Source organism: Alligator sinensis, unplaced genomic scaffold (assembly GCF_000455745.1).
Source record: "Alligator sinensis unplaced genomic scaffold, ASM45574v1 scaffold978_1, whole genome shotgun sequence".
NCBI classification, from domain to species: domain Eukaryota; kingdom Metazoa; phylum Chordata; order Crocodylia; family Alligatoridae; genus Alligator; species Alligator sinensis.
Window position 1 is genome coordinate 707,618 of NW_005842220.1, and position 16,619 is coordinate 724,236.

Sequence of the window (16,619 nt, forward strand, 5' to 3'; positions counted from 1 at the left end):
CAGTCCTCCAGGCTGCGCAGCCCACCTGGAGGAAGGGAAGATGGAGGGCTGCCAACACGAGGGTGATCTGACAAGATGGCTGCCAACCCCACCCCTCACCAGTGATTGGCTGAGAGGGCTGTATGTCCTCTGGCTCCACCCCTCTCCAAGGGGCAGGGCCATACAATGGACAGCCCTCTCCATCAATTAGTGGTGGGGAGCAGGGCCACCAGGACCCCTCAGCCAATCAGAGGCATCAGGGTTGGGGAGGCAGCCACAATAAGCCCTCAGAAATGTCAACCAGCCCCATGACCTGCCTGTAGAATTGGCCAGCCACCTCCTTAAGTTGGGTAGATGCCTACATATGATGTGCTTTTTGATCCTGTATAAAAAAAAAAAAAAAAATTAAATCTAGAATAAATGTGCTGCAAAAGACTCGTATATAAAATAACTTGGTAGATGCCATGGTAGAGAGAGATGTCTCCTAATTTCAATAAATCATTAGTTTATTCATAAGCTAGCATTAACTTTTGTTTTTTAATGCATTTGGTCTAATAGCCTGGCTTGCTGCGTGTCTTAAGAAATCTGCTCTTGTTGCAGTGAATTCATTGAAACTGTAAGTTAACCATCTTTGGAGGAAGAATGCACACATTTAACTTTTATGTACTCTTCCTATATTAAAGGGTTCAAATGGGTTTCTGCTTAGAGTCTCATGGTGAATCTAAACAAGCCTTACTTTTTGTACCTGTAGATTTTAGCATTGCTTAGTATATGGAGAGATCACACTATTTAAGGAACTCTTAAAGCTTGTGTTTCTGTCAGTATTAAATTCCTTGATCTCTGTTAATGCTGCAGTGTCTTAGAAATCATAGAAATTAAGGGCTGGAAGGGACCTCAAAAGATCATTGAGTCTAACTCCCCTGCTCTGGGCAGGAATACTGCTGAGATCAAATTATCCCAGCAAGATGCCTGTTCAGTCTCCTCTTGAAGACTTCCAAGGTTGAGGACTGCACCACCTCTTTGGGAAGTGTATTCCAGATTCTGGTCACCCTTACTGTAAAGAAGGTCTTCCTTCCAACCTGAAGTCATCCTCTAACAGTTATGGCCATTGCTCCTTGTCTTCCCCTGTTGCCCTAGTGAACAGTTTTTTTGCTCCCAGCTCCCAATATTCACCCCTTACATATATGTAGACAGCCACCGAGTCCCCCCCTCACTCTTCTCTTCCTCAGGTTGAACAGTCCCAGATCCAGATTAGTCTACCAGTCCCAGATTAGTCTTTCTTCATAAGGTTTGTCCTCCAGGCCCCTATCATTCTTGTGGCCCTTCTCTGGACCTTTTCAAGATTCTCCACATCTTTTTTGAAGTGTGGCACCCAGAGCTGGACACAGTACTGTAGCTGGGGTCTCACCAGCGCTGAGTAGAAAGGAAGTATCACTTTCTTAGTCTTGCTTGCGATGCATCAGCTAATGCACCCCAGTATGCTATTAGCTCTGTTGACTACAGCATCACGTTGGCCGCTCATGTTCATCCTGTGATCAACCATAACCCTGAGGTCCCTTTCAGACATTGCGCTGGCCAGGACATCTTCTCCTAACCTGTATTCATGTCACTGGTTACTTCTCCCCAGGTGAAGCACACTGCGTTTATCCTTATTGAACCTTCCACCTTTTCCAACTTGTCCAGGTCCTCTTGGATCTACATCCTATCCCCTAGCATGATCGCTTTCCCCCATAACTTAGTATTGTCTGTAAACTTAGCCAGCATGCTTTCCACAGCCTCATCTAAATCGTTAATAAAGATGTTGAACAGCACAAGGCCAAGAATCAAACCCTGCAGGACACCACTGGCCACCTCCCACTGGGATGATACAGACCCATCTACTAACACTCTCTGGGTTCGATCTCTTAGCCAGTTCCCAACGCACCTGACCATGGACTCTGCCAGCCCACAATCCCCCAGGTTTTTTTTATAAAAGAGTCTTTGGCAGGTGGATGCTAGGACTTGTACAAACCTGGTATTTTTGCTTGTAGTGAATTGATAATTCTATGATGTATGTGGTATAACAATCCACACACCAGTCCACTTAATGCAGTTGTTAGAGGAATTCAATTTAAAATTTGGAATGTGTGTTAAAGCAGCACAAATTAACCCAGTGGAGCAGTCAGAATGGTATGTACCAATGCTCTCAAACTACTAGTTCTGAAGTGAACATTAAATTGTGTTGTTTCTCTTCCTGGTGACTTTAGAGGTTAGGTTCGTGTGCCTAGGAACTGTCTTATATAAGATGCAAGATACATGGAAGGGTAGGGGTGTGGAAGGAAGAATAAAAATGCCTAGACAGGTTAGCTTATAGATCTCCCTATGCTTCTAAGATGGAGACCATACAGCCATGAGAAGCTTGCTTGGTCTCCTTGTCTGGGTGCTCCATGCTCAGCCCAGAGTATCCAGTGCTCAATTAACTGAGACATGGGCTGGGAGAAGCGTGCTTCCCCTTCCCTCCATGGTCTCTCTGCAATTACACACTCAGAGAGTTATTCTCAGCCTGGAGCCAAGGGGGCACATGTGGGGACCCCATTAGAGATTTGGAGGGTGGGAAGCGGTTGAGAGCTATGTATCCTGGGATGCTGGAGGAATCAAAGTGAGGCATTTTGTTTTCCTACACCATTCATACAATACCCTGGAATCTAGGCAAAACAAATCAAAGTTATGTCATGCCAGCCGAGGTTTAACTTTGAAATGTTTAGAGGGAACGTATGGCAGCTTAGCACCCTTTAACTAATGACTGCTCTTGTTTTTAATAGCCTTTATGTTGGTTTTAAGGTAACCTGTGCCAAGCCCCTAAGGTGCCACCCTGTCCTGCCTTCTGCCTGTGATCAATCTACTTATGCCAGCAAAAGTTTGCACTATAAACCTGACTGAAGTTGAGGGAAGAATCAGACCTTTTGAATCAAAGACAGGTCTTGGGGACAGAATAGCCCTGGATCCTCCCTTTCCAGCTAGACCTTACTGCCTCTGTCTTAACAAACTAAATGAGAGCACAGCAGTATAACCTATGGTTTTTGAGTTTGGGAGCAATCTTGAAGCTTCTCCTTCCAGGGCTAGTACTTACCAGTCTTGCTCACTGCCTCAGTTTTAAAAGTATTTTTTATTAGTGTGTTCAGTGAAGAGAAGGGGAAACCATAAATTGGGGAAACCAAGTCATGGTCCAATTTTGTATATCAACTAGAGGACAACGTGTTCATCTCTGCTTTAATAATGGAGATTATGCAAGTGCAGTTAAACAAGTAGCATATTTTGATCTATATTCAACTTCTTTTTTCCTCCAGTTGATTAAAGCATGCTTTATTTGATTCTGCTGCTGTTGAAATCAATGAACAATCAATGAACTCCCATTGATTTGTTTATGATCAGTCAAAAAATGGAGTAACCTACCACCAATAGAATAAAAAAAAAATTCCAATCTAAGGTATCTCTAAAGATATTCAAGTCACTGTAATTGTTGCTGTGATTTAAGAATGGGTTGTGGATTTTTTTTGTTTCAGGTATGAGAAGTTCAGGAATGAATTTCAATGGTGCAGGCTTCCCTGGGGAGCAGAAAGAGAATATGGAGAAATTGTTCCAGTTTCATTGCCAGAAGATCACAAGCTAAAGAATGAGACTTCTTGTATGTTTACTAAAGGACATCAACATTATGGGTATGGTGGGGATCTCTGGCTAGGGTCAGTTGGTGACATGCATTAAATGTTGGAATTTTAAAGTGTTGTTTTACCCAGTATTGGCTAATAGAATACAGCATGTTTGGACAATTGGAGATCAAACCAGGTTAAACTTGAATAAAATAAATCTCATGTTTGTGCTGGACAGGGTTCGATATATTCTTTGTAAATATATTTTTTCAGAACCATCTATTTTAGGACATCTGTATTGATGTTTTCTGTAAATATTTTTGACATGATGATGTGGAGTTAGAGTGAATAGTTCAAGTACCTCAGTTCAAAACTCTGTGGTTATAACCAGTTGCTGTTAGAATATGTTTAATATTGTTCTATCTTTATAACATCTCAGTGGAAAATTCATGAAGAAAAGCAGATTTTTTTTTCAGCACTTATCTGTATTACTTATTGCTGACTCAAACATTCCGAGTGGATATCTCTCATCCAATTTACATAAACTGGAATATAAGGAAATTTTAAATCATCAGACTAGGGATTGGCAGAGTTGGTATTATGTGAAAAAGAACTAAAGTAATACTAAGCTTTCACCAGCAGATGCCAGTATGTATTAAAAATACTGGAAAGGCCCCTGTTCAGAAGTGCACTGTATATTTACAACTGTTTATCAGCTTGGTGCTGGGCAGTCTTCAGTTAAAGATGCTCAGTTGTGCATTGACCTAAAAGTGATTGTAGATACAGGGAGCAACAATACTTTTGCCTTCCAAGTATTGTATTAATGCAGATGCACTGGACTAACGTCTATCCGGATTCCAAATACAATGCTTTATCGGTACTGATCCATATCTTACCAGTTATCTAAAGTTGCATTATTGTAACTATAATCTTTTAGAAGTAAATACAGCAAAAATGGAAAGCCTCCAGGTCAGCATGTTTTTACTGTTAACTTGAAGAGATCATTCACGTCACAGATATATTTAGTATATGGTGTCCTCATTGAGAGCCATATTTGAGGCCCTTGTGCTTCTGAACAATAACTGGAACTTGGAGTTTTCAGAGATGACCTGCAGGATGTCACGTGGGACGACAGTGCAAATATCTACATTCCATAAAGTTTTCACTGTGAGGTAGTTCGTTGGATGGCATTGAACCTTCAGCACTGTGGGGCTGACCTGCAGGGCTCCCCATGTGTCTGGGAAATTTTGGGGCAGAGGAGTAGTAGCAGTGTTAATTGCTTCCAGAGCCATGGCAATCGACACTGCCACCACTTCCCCACTGCCAGATTTTTCTGACCTATGAGGATCTCCACAGTCCAGATGATGCAGCTCCATGCTTCCTCAGTCCATTTACTCCATGGCTGGATCTGATGCGTGGGGTCATAACTGTAGCCAGGTCCACTGTGCAGGTTCACACCAGATTGCACCCATGGACTGCCCCCTACACTCTGCCCTGATGCTGGATCTGGCTTGAAGACCAATCCCTCATGGTGGATCCAGCTCGTGGGGCCAGAGAGGTTGAGCACCCTTGGCTTTGTCTAAAGAGACCATGTATCTTGGTCTCCCTTAGGGATAAAAGGTGTCAGAGGGATATGAGAAAGCAGGCATGGTATCAGCACTGGCTCAAAAATGAAAAGAGGCAAGACAGTTAACTAGCTTTAAGACAGTGTATGCAAACAGTTGGCTGAATGCCATTGTCAGACTACTACAGAACCTTCACATGCCCTAAAAGCTACCTTGAGCCAAGCAGAGTATACAGACATGTGCCTTGTCACTCTGGCCCAAGATCTTTCTCTCTCTTCTTCCGGTCCATGTCTCCACTATTACCATGCAGTTATAGCCACACCTTTCTGATACTGAAAAATTCTCTAACTAATCTCTGTGATAAGCACAGCCTCTTCAGGCAGAGGTCAGGAACTATGAGACTGTTCCTCATTCCAGAGATTAAGTTACCAGTTAAAACAAGTTATTCCACCTCTATTTTCTTCAGTGTTGTGGTCCCTCTCACTCTCCCTTTCCCTGCCTTCCCCTGTCTTAGCTGCTGATAACTAAGCAACATATATCTCTTCCATCAGGTAAGGTGGAAGACAGATAAGATGCTGTTTTCACACTCAAAGGTGAGGTTTCTGTTCAGTGATAAGAACCACTAAAGAAAATGGCATCCTTCAACCCAGTAAGGGTCTGATCCTCCCTGGCCTCTTGATATCAGAAGGAAGCCGAGGGGGTTCAGTATTGTAGGAAATATTCACTCACTAATAGGATCATGCTACAAGTGCTTCATCCTGTATCTATTGAAGTCATTTCTAGAGTTTCCTTTGACTTTTAGTGGTATGGATCAGAGATTCTAAACATGCATAGTTCCCACTGATTTTAGTGTGAGAGATTCTGCCATTCAGAAAATCATTTTGATATTTATTAGATAATTTTGTTCATAAGTATCTGCTTACTGCTTGACAGTAAAATATTTCCATTTCTTGTAGCTATTATTTTTTGTGATAAGAGCTACTTTTTCATGCAAAAAATACTCTGCATGTATTTCCTAACTTTTTACAACCATCTTGAAATATGTGTGTTTATGGTTTTGTTTCCCTCTTTTTACAGAGGTCTTCCCATTGAGCAGAGTTATGATACAATCCAGTGGAAAAAAAGTAACGTCTTCATGAATGATGATCTGTAAGTTCTGATTTATTTTGTGCATATCTTGTGAATAATGACAAGCTGAATAGCAATTCTGCCTTTAAAGATATTAAAGACAGATGTTAAGGGCAAAATACAAATAGATGCCTTGTATAAAATGCTCTTGGCCAGGAACTAAAGAAGCAAAGAGAATATGAAAGGAAGCTCAAAATGTGGCATTAGTCTCCCACTCAGTTTATTATCTCTTGAACCATGGACTTAAGTTGGTTTTACAGATTTGTCAATGTGTCACAACTTGTGACATTCAGATGTATTCTCTTATCTCTTGGCCAGAGTCCAGATTTAATAAATAACACTAAAGTAATTCTGATATCAAGTATGCATCCGATAAATGTTTTCTATCGTATTTTTAGGTAGAATGTTGTTTACTTCATTATTTCTATTTAAGAGTAGCTAGTTGAACTGAACCTGGATATTATTTAATTAAAAGTTGCAATACACAGTTTTACCACAAGATGGCACCAATAAAGCATTACGACTTGTAGTTCAAAAATAAAGTTTGAGGTTAATGTAACAAAGTTTAGGTATCCAGGCTGTAGCTGTATTGGTCTAGAGGCAAAAGGAATCAGACCTCACAGTATAGAGGTGATCTCTTTTATTAGACCAACTAGATTTTGGCAAAAAAATTTCTTTAATTGCAAACTTTTGGGCACAAGCACCCTTCTTTGGGCATAGGAGAAAAGAATGTAAATGTTCTCCCAGGCAGAAATGAAAGTTCATATTTCAGGAGAGTTAAAGGTGTAGTAAAATCTCCTGTTTGGCATAGTTCATTTTATTCAGGTTAGGCTCAGAGAAAAGTTGGAATAGTCTGTTGCCGTCAAAGCTGTTTGGTGGCAAACAAGATGCAATCATATTTCCTTCTGGTTATGATGTTTCATATTTCACAGAGAAGGAAATATGACTACATCCTGTTTGCCACCAAACAGCTTTGAGATCAACAGACTATTCCAACTTTTCTCTGAGCCTAACCTGCATAAAATGAACTGTGCAAACAGGAGATTTTACTACACCTTTAACTCTTCTTTGAAATATGAACTTTCATTTCTACCCGGGAGAACGTTTACATTCTTTTCTCCTATGCCCAAAGAAGGGTGCTTGTGCCCAAATGTTTGCAATTAAAGAATTTTTTTTTTTGCCAAAATCTAGTTGGTCTAATAAAAGAGATCACCTCTATACTGTGAGTTCTGATTACATTAAAGTTTATGAATTTAAGTACTCAAGTCAAGAAATAAACAAAATAACATTTTCATGGTAACTTTAACTTATCCATGCTGCACATCCTGTGTATGCCTAGATACATAAATGTTGGAGATGTGTGGATAAGGTTATATTAACTTTTGCTGGTTATTTTTGTACGCAGAAGGCAGGGTACTTGCCATTATAGACTTACTAAACAAATCAGAGATGCATAAGATTTTGTAAACAACAACTTACTTCATCAGCTGCTATCTGTATGACCATGTGGGGACATTTTGTGACACTAGTCTCACTTCTAGCACCTCATGTGCAGTAACTACCAGTACTGCAAACTATGAGATCCTCCTCCCCATTTTGCATGAGTCCACAAAGCCTGGGAAAAATAGCAACGCCACCATAATTCTACTGTGCGATTTGCAGACAGGCCACAGGGAAGCTTCTCAAGGAGAAAATGCAGCTCTGCACTCTGTAGCATAGACAACTGGTAGGGGTGCACAGGGGTGCACGTGCCCCCCCGACAGCCAGCACTGATGCTGTTGATAGGGCTGGTGCCCCCCCTGACAGGGTCAGCGGCTTCTGCGGGTGCCCCCCACAGATTCAGGAAGCACCAGTCACTCCTGCTCTGTCGTTCTGCCTTTGGTGGAATAAGGATTTGATGTTAAGAGGAGAGGGCTAGTTAAAATAGTGCAATGGTCAAAGCCTCTATTTACTTGACTACATCATTAGCAGGGATCCAGGATTTCTGTTCACTATGGAAAAATGCAGTAAAATGCAGATTTTCTTATTTTAAGGAGAAAAACCCAGATTTTCTCATTTTATGGAGAAAAGCATGGAAAATGGTAGGTTTACCCTTGTAGGCTGGCTGAGTTCCAGCCTGCAAGGGGCGGGGGGAGAGTGGCAGGGGGCTTCATGCACATGTACACAAATGTACATGGCAACCAGGCAACATGAGAACAGCTCCCTGCAGGAAAGTCAGGGGTGGAACTGGGGGAGGGGGAGGGCCAGGGCAGGGGAGAAGGAAATTGAGGTCCCCATAGTGAGGGAGGGAGTTGGGCAGGGCTGGCTGGGGCTAGGCTTGCTGACCAGCTGGGATGCTACGTGGGCCTCGAGGCCCAGGTTGGGACTGCATAGCTGCAGGGCCCAGGTGGCCAGTGGGACAGAACTGCTGCTTGTCTGGGGGGCGGCGGGTGGGGGGTGGCTCTCCACTGCTGCGTGCACTCCTGGGGGTTGTGGGGGGCACATGACCCCCCAGATTTGTGCATAGAACAGGAGCGGATGCAGGCTACCTGCATGCTACCTACGTGAAGACCCCAGGGGGAGGGCAGCAGGGCAGAGAGCCCTGAGCCTGCATCCACCCCCTTATGTGCTCCACTCGAGCCGTGCTGCCCACACGGGAGGGGGAGCCAATGTATCTTGGCCTCCCTTAGGGATAAAAGGGCTCCACACTCCCATGGGCGTGCAGCAGCCAAGAGGCTATGGGTGGGGAGTGAGGGGCACCAGCAGGCTTTGAGGGGCCGTGGCTTGGGAATGAGGGGAAATGGCATGGACAGGGTACTGGCATATCAGGGCTGTTGAGCACCACAAAACAGTGGCAGCAGGGAGGGGACAGTCACAGCTGGACCCATGTCCTGGTGAACGAAGGGGGCAGAGGGAGCTCTGATTTTCCATGATAAAAAACCCCAAATGAAATGCCAAAATGTATAGGTATTTAGAATGTATTTTATTATAGTAATTGTGGTACTGGTAGGCTTCCAAATTGCTTTAAAATTGTAAATATATCAATAAAACATTGTATTCAACTGATACCTTTATATATAGTGGTGTTTCATTTTAATTGTGAAAAAATGCAAATTTTAGGCGTTTTAATCAGAGAATTTGCTTTTTTTTAAATGAGAGAATTAGTATTTAATCTAATGAAGCTAGAGATACTGGCCTGTGCAGTTGTTGTGGATTGTGACTCCAGGTCACAGGGATGAATCTTTTCCCACAAGATTTGTATGTATCCCTGCCAAACACATTTGCTTGGGGCTTATTACTGCGACAAGAATTTGGCCCTTAACATGCAGTATAAAATGATGCACAATTTAAGATTGGCATAATCCAGTAATTTATCAATAGACTGAATATTTTACTGACAGCATGTTTATACATTTTGTCCATTATTTTGAAAATTAAAATGTAACCTATTTTTAATACGTATGTGATCTTTTAAATATTTGATCTCTCTAATATTCCAGTAGTTTTTCTGTAAAATTGTATTTCCTTATATTCTATCCTTGAACAGTTGTAGAGAAACAGTTCACTTAAATTATTTCCTGTTTCAGATTTTGTGGGTTCATAGTCAAATGTCTTTATGAGCAAAATATCTTGTGTGACCTACAGTAGTCTAACTACTCTAACAAATTAAAATGGTGATAACCTTAGGAAATCTTTATTGAAAAAATACTGACTGAACATTGCTCTTGGTATTTTCTTGGGGGTGGTTAATGCTTGATTTATAGATACTATAGCTGGCAATGGCTCCTTTGTGCCATTACACTGTTGTGGAAAATGAATTACTGCAAGTTTGCAGGAACTACATATACCATCATGGAATTACTGTACCTTTGTCAGAGCTCCACACACTGTAGATCCTTACATTGTTTTGCATGAAAATGATTTGTCTTGCTTCTAGAAGAAGTGCCTTTCAAAATGCATTAACTAGGCCATGTTTTCCTATCCAGTTAGAAACATTCAAAGGAAAACAAGGTAATTTGGGCTTTGATATACCACCAAAAGCCCATAGTCACCTTACCAATCTAAGGAGCCATCAAGGACACTGTGCAGGGCTGAAGCCACAAAAATTGAAATACAGGCAATCCCTGCTTAGCGCTCTTAATTGATTCCTAAAAAACTGAGCGTTAAGCGAAACCGAAAGTATTTGATGACCCAAGATGGCGACCTCAGGCGTTCTAACGAAACTCACTGAGCGCTAATTGAAATCAGGTATCGGTTTCAAATGAGTATTATAGCAAAATAATGCTAAGTGAAACAGCGTTAAGCAAGGATTGCCTTTAGACCTTGTGAGATTATAATTTGGGAAAGTAATGGTCCTATGCCCACTAGGGCTAGGTACAGACATTCAAAAAGCCCAAGTCTGAATCAATTCAATCTTTGCAGGTTAGTCTAACCTGCGTTGATTGAACTGAGAAACAAGTGAATAGATATTCACTTTTGATTCTGGAAATGCAGGCACATGCCTGCAGTGGCTCAGGCTAGAGGCTGGGGGTGCTAAAGCAAGCCCTCCCTTCCATTCCGCAATGGCCAGCAGGCTAAGTAGAAGTTGAGCGGGGGGAGGGTGGCTAGGCTCCAGTAGGCTGAGTATGACTGGGGAGGGATTTAATCCCCTACCCTGGCCTACAGGATCTGCCTGGGTTTTCCCCACCCTGCTTGCAACTCAAGCAGCTGAAGCAGGGGAGCTTTGTATTGGCATGTACAGGATGGTCTGGACAAGGATGCTTTTGCCTCAGGCTGAGGCTGGGCTAGATGTGACCCCTGAAGGTCCCTCCCAGCCCCACTCCTGTAGGATTCTGTGACCTGATCCAGAGAGAGACCCCCTGTGCTGCTCTGCCAAGAGTGAAGTGTTTCAGGCCCCCATTCTACTGTAGAAAGAAGAGTAGGAAAGGCCCAGAACCTGTTTCCCAGCTAGGACAGTCACCTCCTCACTGGAATACGCGTGAGGGACTGCACAAAGCTGAGGATCACACACACAACTCCCACCCCCCCACCCCCCATGAAGTGAAGCAGAGCCCAGTGCTGCACAGCCCCTGCTCTCTGCCTTCCCTTCCCCATGGGCTTCCCAGAGCCATAAGCAGGGGTTGGGGCCCTTCCCCTCAAGCCCCCCTTGTGTATTTTAAGGGGCTGGAGGGAGTGAGAGGAACCAGACCCACACCCTGGACACACAGGGAGGAGGCAGGGACTCCTTGCCACCGAGCCGCTGTCTCTTTGAGGGTAGCTGGCATGGGGGCAGTGGCTGCCTGATCTCTGTGATGCAACAATGGGGAGAACACAGTGTTTAGAAGCGGGTGCTGGGCCCAGGGGCACCTGCTGACCAGCTTCTCCTGCCAAGGCCATGCGCGGGCCCAGACCTGGTGTAGGGCGGGTGTCCGTGGGGGTGGGGATGGCAGTGGCACCAATCAGGTAACAAGTCAGGACTTCCCTCCTCCAACCCCCACCACCAGCTCCACCTGAGTCACTCTCACCCACTTCTGGGGAGCTTCAGCCGCCACTGGGAAATTGCCGGCACTCGCCCACAGAGTTACCAGGCACTGCAGCTGCCTGATCACAGCCTCCTCTTTTATACCACCTGACCTGGGTGGCCCGGAAGCCAGGCCAGTCACTGTGAGCAGCAGCGGGGCTCAGTGCAATGAGGAGCAGCAGCAGCGACAGGTCCCCCAGGAAGAACCAGCTGGCCCTCACAGCACCTGAACTAGCCTGCACCTGGCCATCCAGCAACTCCACCACCATTGCAGGGCTGACCCATCCAGGGTCGCTTCCCTGATTGCAATGCCCTAGCTGCTGCCTCTGGGCCCTGCGTGGCTGCTCCAGGCACTGGCTGGGGCAGCCCTGTAGCGGTGGCAGAGTTGTCGGGTGGCTAGGTGTAGACTGGCTCAGGTGCCATGGAGGCTGGCTGGCTGGCTCCTCCCGGGGGACATGTAATTGCTGCTGCTCCTGGCCGTGCTGAGCCCAGCTGCCAGACCACCCAGACCAGGTGGTCTGAAAGAGGAGACTGTGGTCAGGCAACTGCAGCACCCAGTAACTCTGCAAGCACTGGCAACTTCCCCAACGGTAGCCATGGCTCCCTGGAGGTGTATGAGAGTGACTCAGGCAGAGTCAGCAGCAGGAGTTGGGGGAGGGGGATCCCCACTTGTATCCTGATCAGTGCCACCACCTTTGCCTCTCCCAGGGACACCCACCCTGCACTGGGCCTGGGCCCAGTGGGAGGAGAAGCCGGTCATCGGCTGCCCCTGGGTGTGGCACCCGTTTCTGAATGCCCCGTGTTCTCCCCATTGTTGCATCACAGAGCGGGTAGGGCCAGGATCCCTCCAGAGGCATGTGTCCCCCTGCTCGCCTCCCCTCTGCTTCTGCCCACGACAACACCAGCCCGGTCCCTCCCTCCCCACCCCACTTTGCCTCAGGCCTGGGGCTGGGGTCTGGCCACGCACCCCACTCTGCCACTCATCCCACCACTACCCCCTTTTTAGCCAGCTGTAGCAGTGTTTGCTCTGGCTAGGGAGGAGAGGGGTGGAGCCAGCACCGCTCCCCCAGCCCAACACAGCCTAGGGCTGCAAAGCATCTTGGGATGCTGGGGGACTGTGAGTTAATTTAAACCAGGAAGAGGTCTGGGACAGAAGTTCTGTAAATTGGTTTGACCTAAATCAGTTAAATCTGATACTGCATTCAACCAGGTTTGGCTTAAACCAGTTTCAGCCATTTTGAGAGTAGTTTATGTGCACGGAATTTCTGTTCTGTTACAGGTTTAAACCAGTTTCTGATCACTTAAACCGGTTTATTTGTAACCTCTGTCCCTAGCTTAGGTGAAAGTGTTCCATACTGCAATCCTCTCTGGTCCTCCCTCTATAGCCGCATAGTATAACCAGCTTTCAGATATCCTGCAACTGGCTACCAGGCAGTATATATCATCCATCCTGGATTGTGTGTGTGTGTGTGTGTGTGTGTGTGAGAGCTTTTTACAACATGCTCAAAGCATGCAGGAAAGTTGGAGAGAACCATTGTGCAAAGCCACCTTTTAGCTTTATCCCCCATTAATAAGTCTGAGCTAAGTCATCCCCACATTCTGCACCATGCTACAAGGCAGTGCAAACACATGAGACACATAAGAGTCTCAAGGCATGCACATAGTTCAGTAAGATCTGAAACACAAGATCTGTTTCTACATCTTTGTGACATATAAAAAAGAGAAATAATTTATTTAACCATTAACTAAAATAAATCTCTCCTTTCAATACAGCCAGATTCTATCTCAAAGAAATTTTAAGCTGATTATAAACTTCATGAACTCCAATGAATGTAGTATATTCAGATGTTGATAGTTCCATATTGATCAAGTGAACATGAATACATATTTACACTTCGTTTTTTTGTAGAGTCCATTAAATGATAGAACTGGTTAGCTTGAAAAACTATAGTGTGTAACATATGGTAATCGAGTGAAAGTATGCTTCAATTATACCAGTGTAAATATGATGTGATACTGGTGAACTTCGACATAAATCTGGAGTAACTCCAATAAAATACCGACATACCCAAGAGCTAAATTTGACCCAAGCATTATTTCTTTTCCTGTCCTTTTAAAGGCTAATCACTACATATTTTTAAGGTTTCTTCTAGCTTTGAGTGTGCAGTATTTAGTTACTCAACTTGAGATTCAGAAATCTATTGGACACTTCAGAAAACATGGCTCTTGAATTTTTATTAGCCTTTTTTTACTCAGGACCTAAATGTGTCTATAAAGTATATTCCAACCTGGCAAGTGCAAGTTTGCTCCTGTTTTGTTACTACCTGAAGTTCAGATATTCTAATGATGAGCACTATAGAAATGTCCCACCCCAAAACATGAATGGGACTGATCTACTGCTCAGTAATTGCCACACACGTCTAGACTGTGATGCTTTACTGTACATTAGATTAGATTAGCCTATGCTCAGTAAGCGTCTTGTGTAGATGCACCCATGCAAAAGAAAAGCAGTTCTCTTTATTCATTTTGGTGGAAGTATTATTTCCTTTGTCATGAAAAGTGGTATGATGTGGCATCGCACAGTGCTCACATCACATCCGGTGGTTTTACTTTGCAACACCCCATATATGTTGTTGTAGAACATTTGGTCATTGGGCTTACATTTCCCTGCACATTGCATCAGAATGTAAACAAAATTGATTTGAAAGATGCCATCAAAACCATAATAGATTTAAAAAAAAAAAAAAGAACCTGATTTTAAGATATATTTAAGGCAGGTTTGTACAGCACCTAGCATCTCCTCCTGGTGTGGGCTCTAGAAGTGCTGTAGTATAAACTGTATATAAAGGAAGATCTTAGCATTGGAAAGGATTCTGCCCTCCGTATCGCTCACACATTGGGGTTTGAAGCCTCTGGATGATCCATATGTTGTCTCTAAATTAGATCATACTTTTAGTAGTACTGTCTACTTCCAAGGGTTGTCCTTTCTTCCACATTTTAACCAAATTGAGTCTTACATCCAGTGAGACAGGGAAAAGTCTTTTTTCCAGTAGTTTAAACAACTTGATATACCCAGATCTGACTCAGATATTTTCAGATACAAGAAAAATACTTTTAAGTATAATAAACAAGAGTTTAAAAATGATGCAGGAGATAGTTATGCTTTTATCCATTTCATTGCAAGATAAAGGAGAATGAAATAAATGTATATAAGATTTATAATCCTGAGTACTGTCTTTTTTCTTTTTGCAAAAAATAACCATGAAAGCAAACTAAAAGCATATCTATGACATTTTCTGGCCTGACAGCATTGCCAAGAGATTCTTAGCTAGTCTTACTGATAAAATTATTGGTCTCTAGAGTTAGTCTTTTCTTCTTACTTTTTAAAAATGTCTTTAAGACACAAAACAAGTCTCAGTGATGGGAGGTAAATAATTTATTGCTAGATTTATGGTATAATTTATGTACTGTTACTGTCAACAGGATGATACATTTTCTGCTTTTCTCTTTTAAAATACTGAGAAAAAGATTCTGTTTTAAGTACTACGAAGTGAGGCTTATTAATGTAGGGCTGGTTAGGTGGAAGTGTAAAAGAGTGATTATATTTTAATTTTTTTTAGTTTCTTCTAAAATACCTCATTTAGTACATGGTGATTTTTATGTTTTAGCACATAGCTATGTAGAGAACTTTAACACACACAGTGACATCAGTTAGAGTATAATCTAGGCATACTGTATATTGATTGGTCTCTGATGTTTGCTGTATGCTCATTTAGATAAAATGGGGAAAGGCTCAAAGAATATGAATCTTTTAAAATAAGTTGTGTTTTTTCCTCCAATGTAGGCTCCCTAAACCACCAGATGGTTCAATTGAGTAAGTATATCTCACTTATACTATATCTTTCCTTTATGAAATGAAAAGGCAGGTCCCCTATTTTATAACCACAATTACATAGTACCTGGGCAGAGAGCAAAAAAAAGGTTAGGACTGGGAAAAAAGAACTTTATTGCAGTACTTTAAAAAAAGTACTTTATTGCAGAATGAAGCATGTGATGTTAAGTTTAATAGACTGACCATGTTTGTCCAAAGCAACTCTGACCTTTTACCAGATAGATGCCAACAGCTTAAATGAGTTGCTGGCTCACTCTTATTGCCTCAACTAGTAGAAGGGTTAGCAGTGCTTGCCAAATGGAGAGAGGACCTAGGTCAGGGGTCGGCAACCCCTGGCACGCGTGCCAAGTGTGGCACGCAAGGCCATTTTGCTTGGCATGCCACAGACAGCCCCGGCTCCAGGTAGCTGCTGCCAGTGCCAGAGCCCGGGCTGCTCCCAGCAGGGCTTGCAGCATGGCTTGCTGGGCCCGGCTTGGGCTCCGGCCGGGCAGCAGCAGCTCCCCAGAGCCAGGGCCAGCTGCAGCCGGGAGGATTCAAACAGCTGTGCTGGACTCCGGCATCAGCTCCACACCAGCGCAAGCAGGCACGCCTCGGAGCGGGCAGTAGAGGAGGGGCCTGAGGCAGCACAGCCCTGGTCTCTGCCCCGCTCCCGGCACGGAGGTGATGAGCCCGGCACAGCTGTTTGTAGCCTGCCTGCTGCTTGCTGCAGCTGCCCAGAGCCCGGGCTGGCTACAAACAGCTGAGCCGGGCTCATCACCTCTGTGCCGGGACTGGGGGAGAGACCAGGGCTGCGCTGCCTCAGGCCCCTCCCTCACCACCTGCTCTGACACACGGGTCCACGCGCTGGTGCGGAGCTGATGCCGGAGCCCGACACCACTGTTTGTAGCCTCCTGGCTGCAGCCGTCCTTGGCTCTGGGGAGCTGCTGCCAGCCGGGAGTCTGGGCTGGCTC

General features: G+C 44.1%; 1 protein-coding gene across 3 annotated transcripts in view; it reads left to right on the top strand.

Annotated features, from left to right (window-relative positions):
• CUNH7orf31 (chromosome unknown C7orf31 homolog) overlaps window positions 1–16,619 on the top strand; it is a 43,482-nt gene that overhangs the window by 15,908 nt on the left and 10,955 nt on the right. For all 3 annotated transcript variants that reach the window (XM_025208118.1, XM_025208120.1, XM_025208119.1), the window contains 3 exons: window positions 3,522–3,674; window positions 6,248–6,319; window positions 15,622–15,651. In XM_025208118.1, coding sequence (XP_025063903.1) covers window positions 3,522–3,674; window positions 6,248–6,319; window positions 15,622–15,651 — 255 coding nt within the window. The remainder of the gene's footprint in view (window positions 1–3,521; window positions 3,675–6,247; window positions 6,320–15,621; window positions 15,652–16,619) is intronic.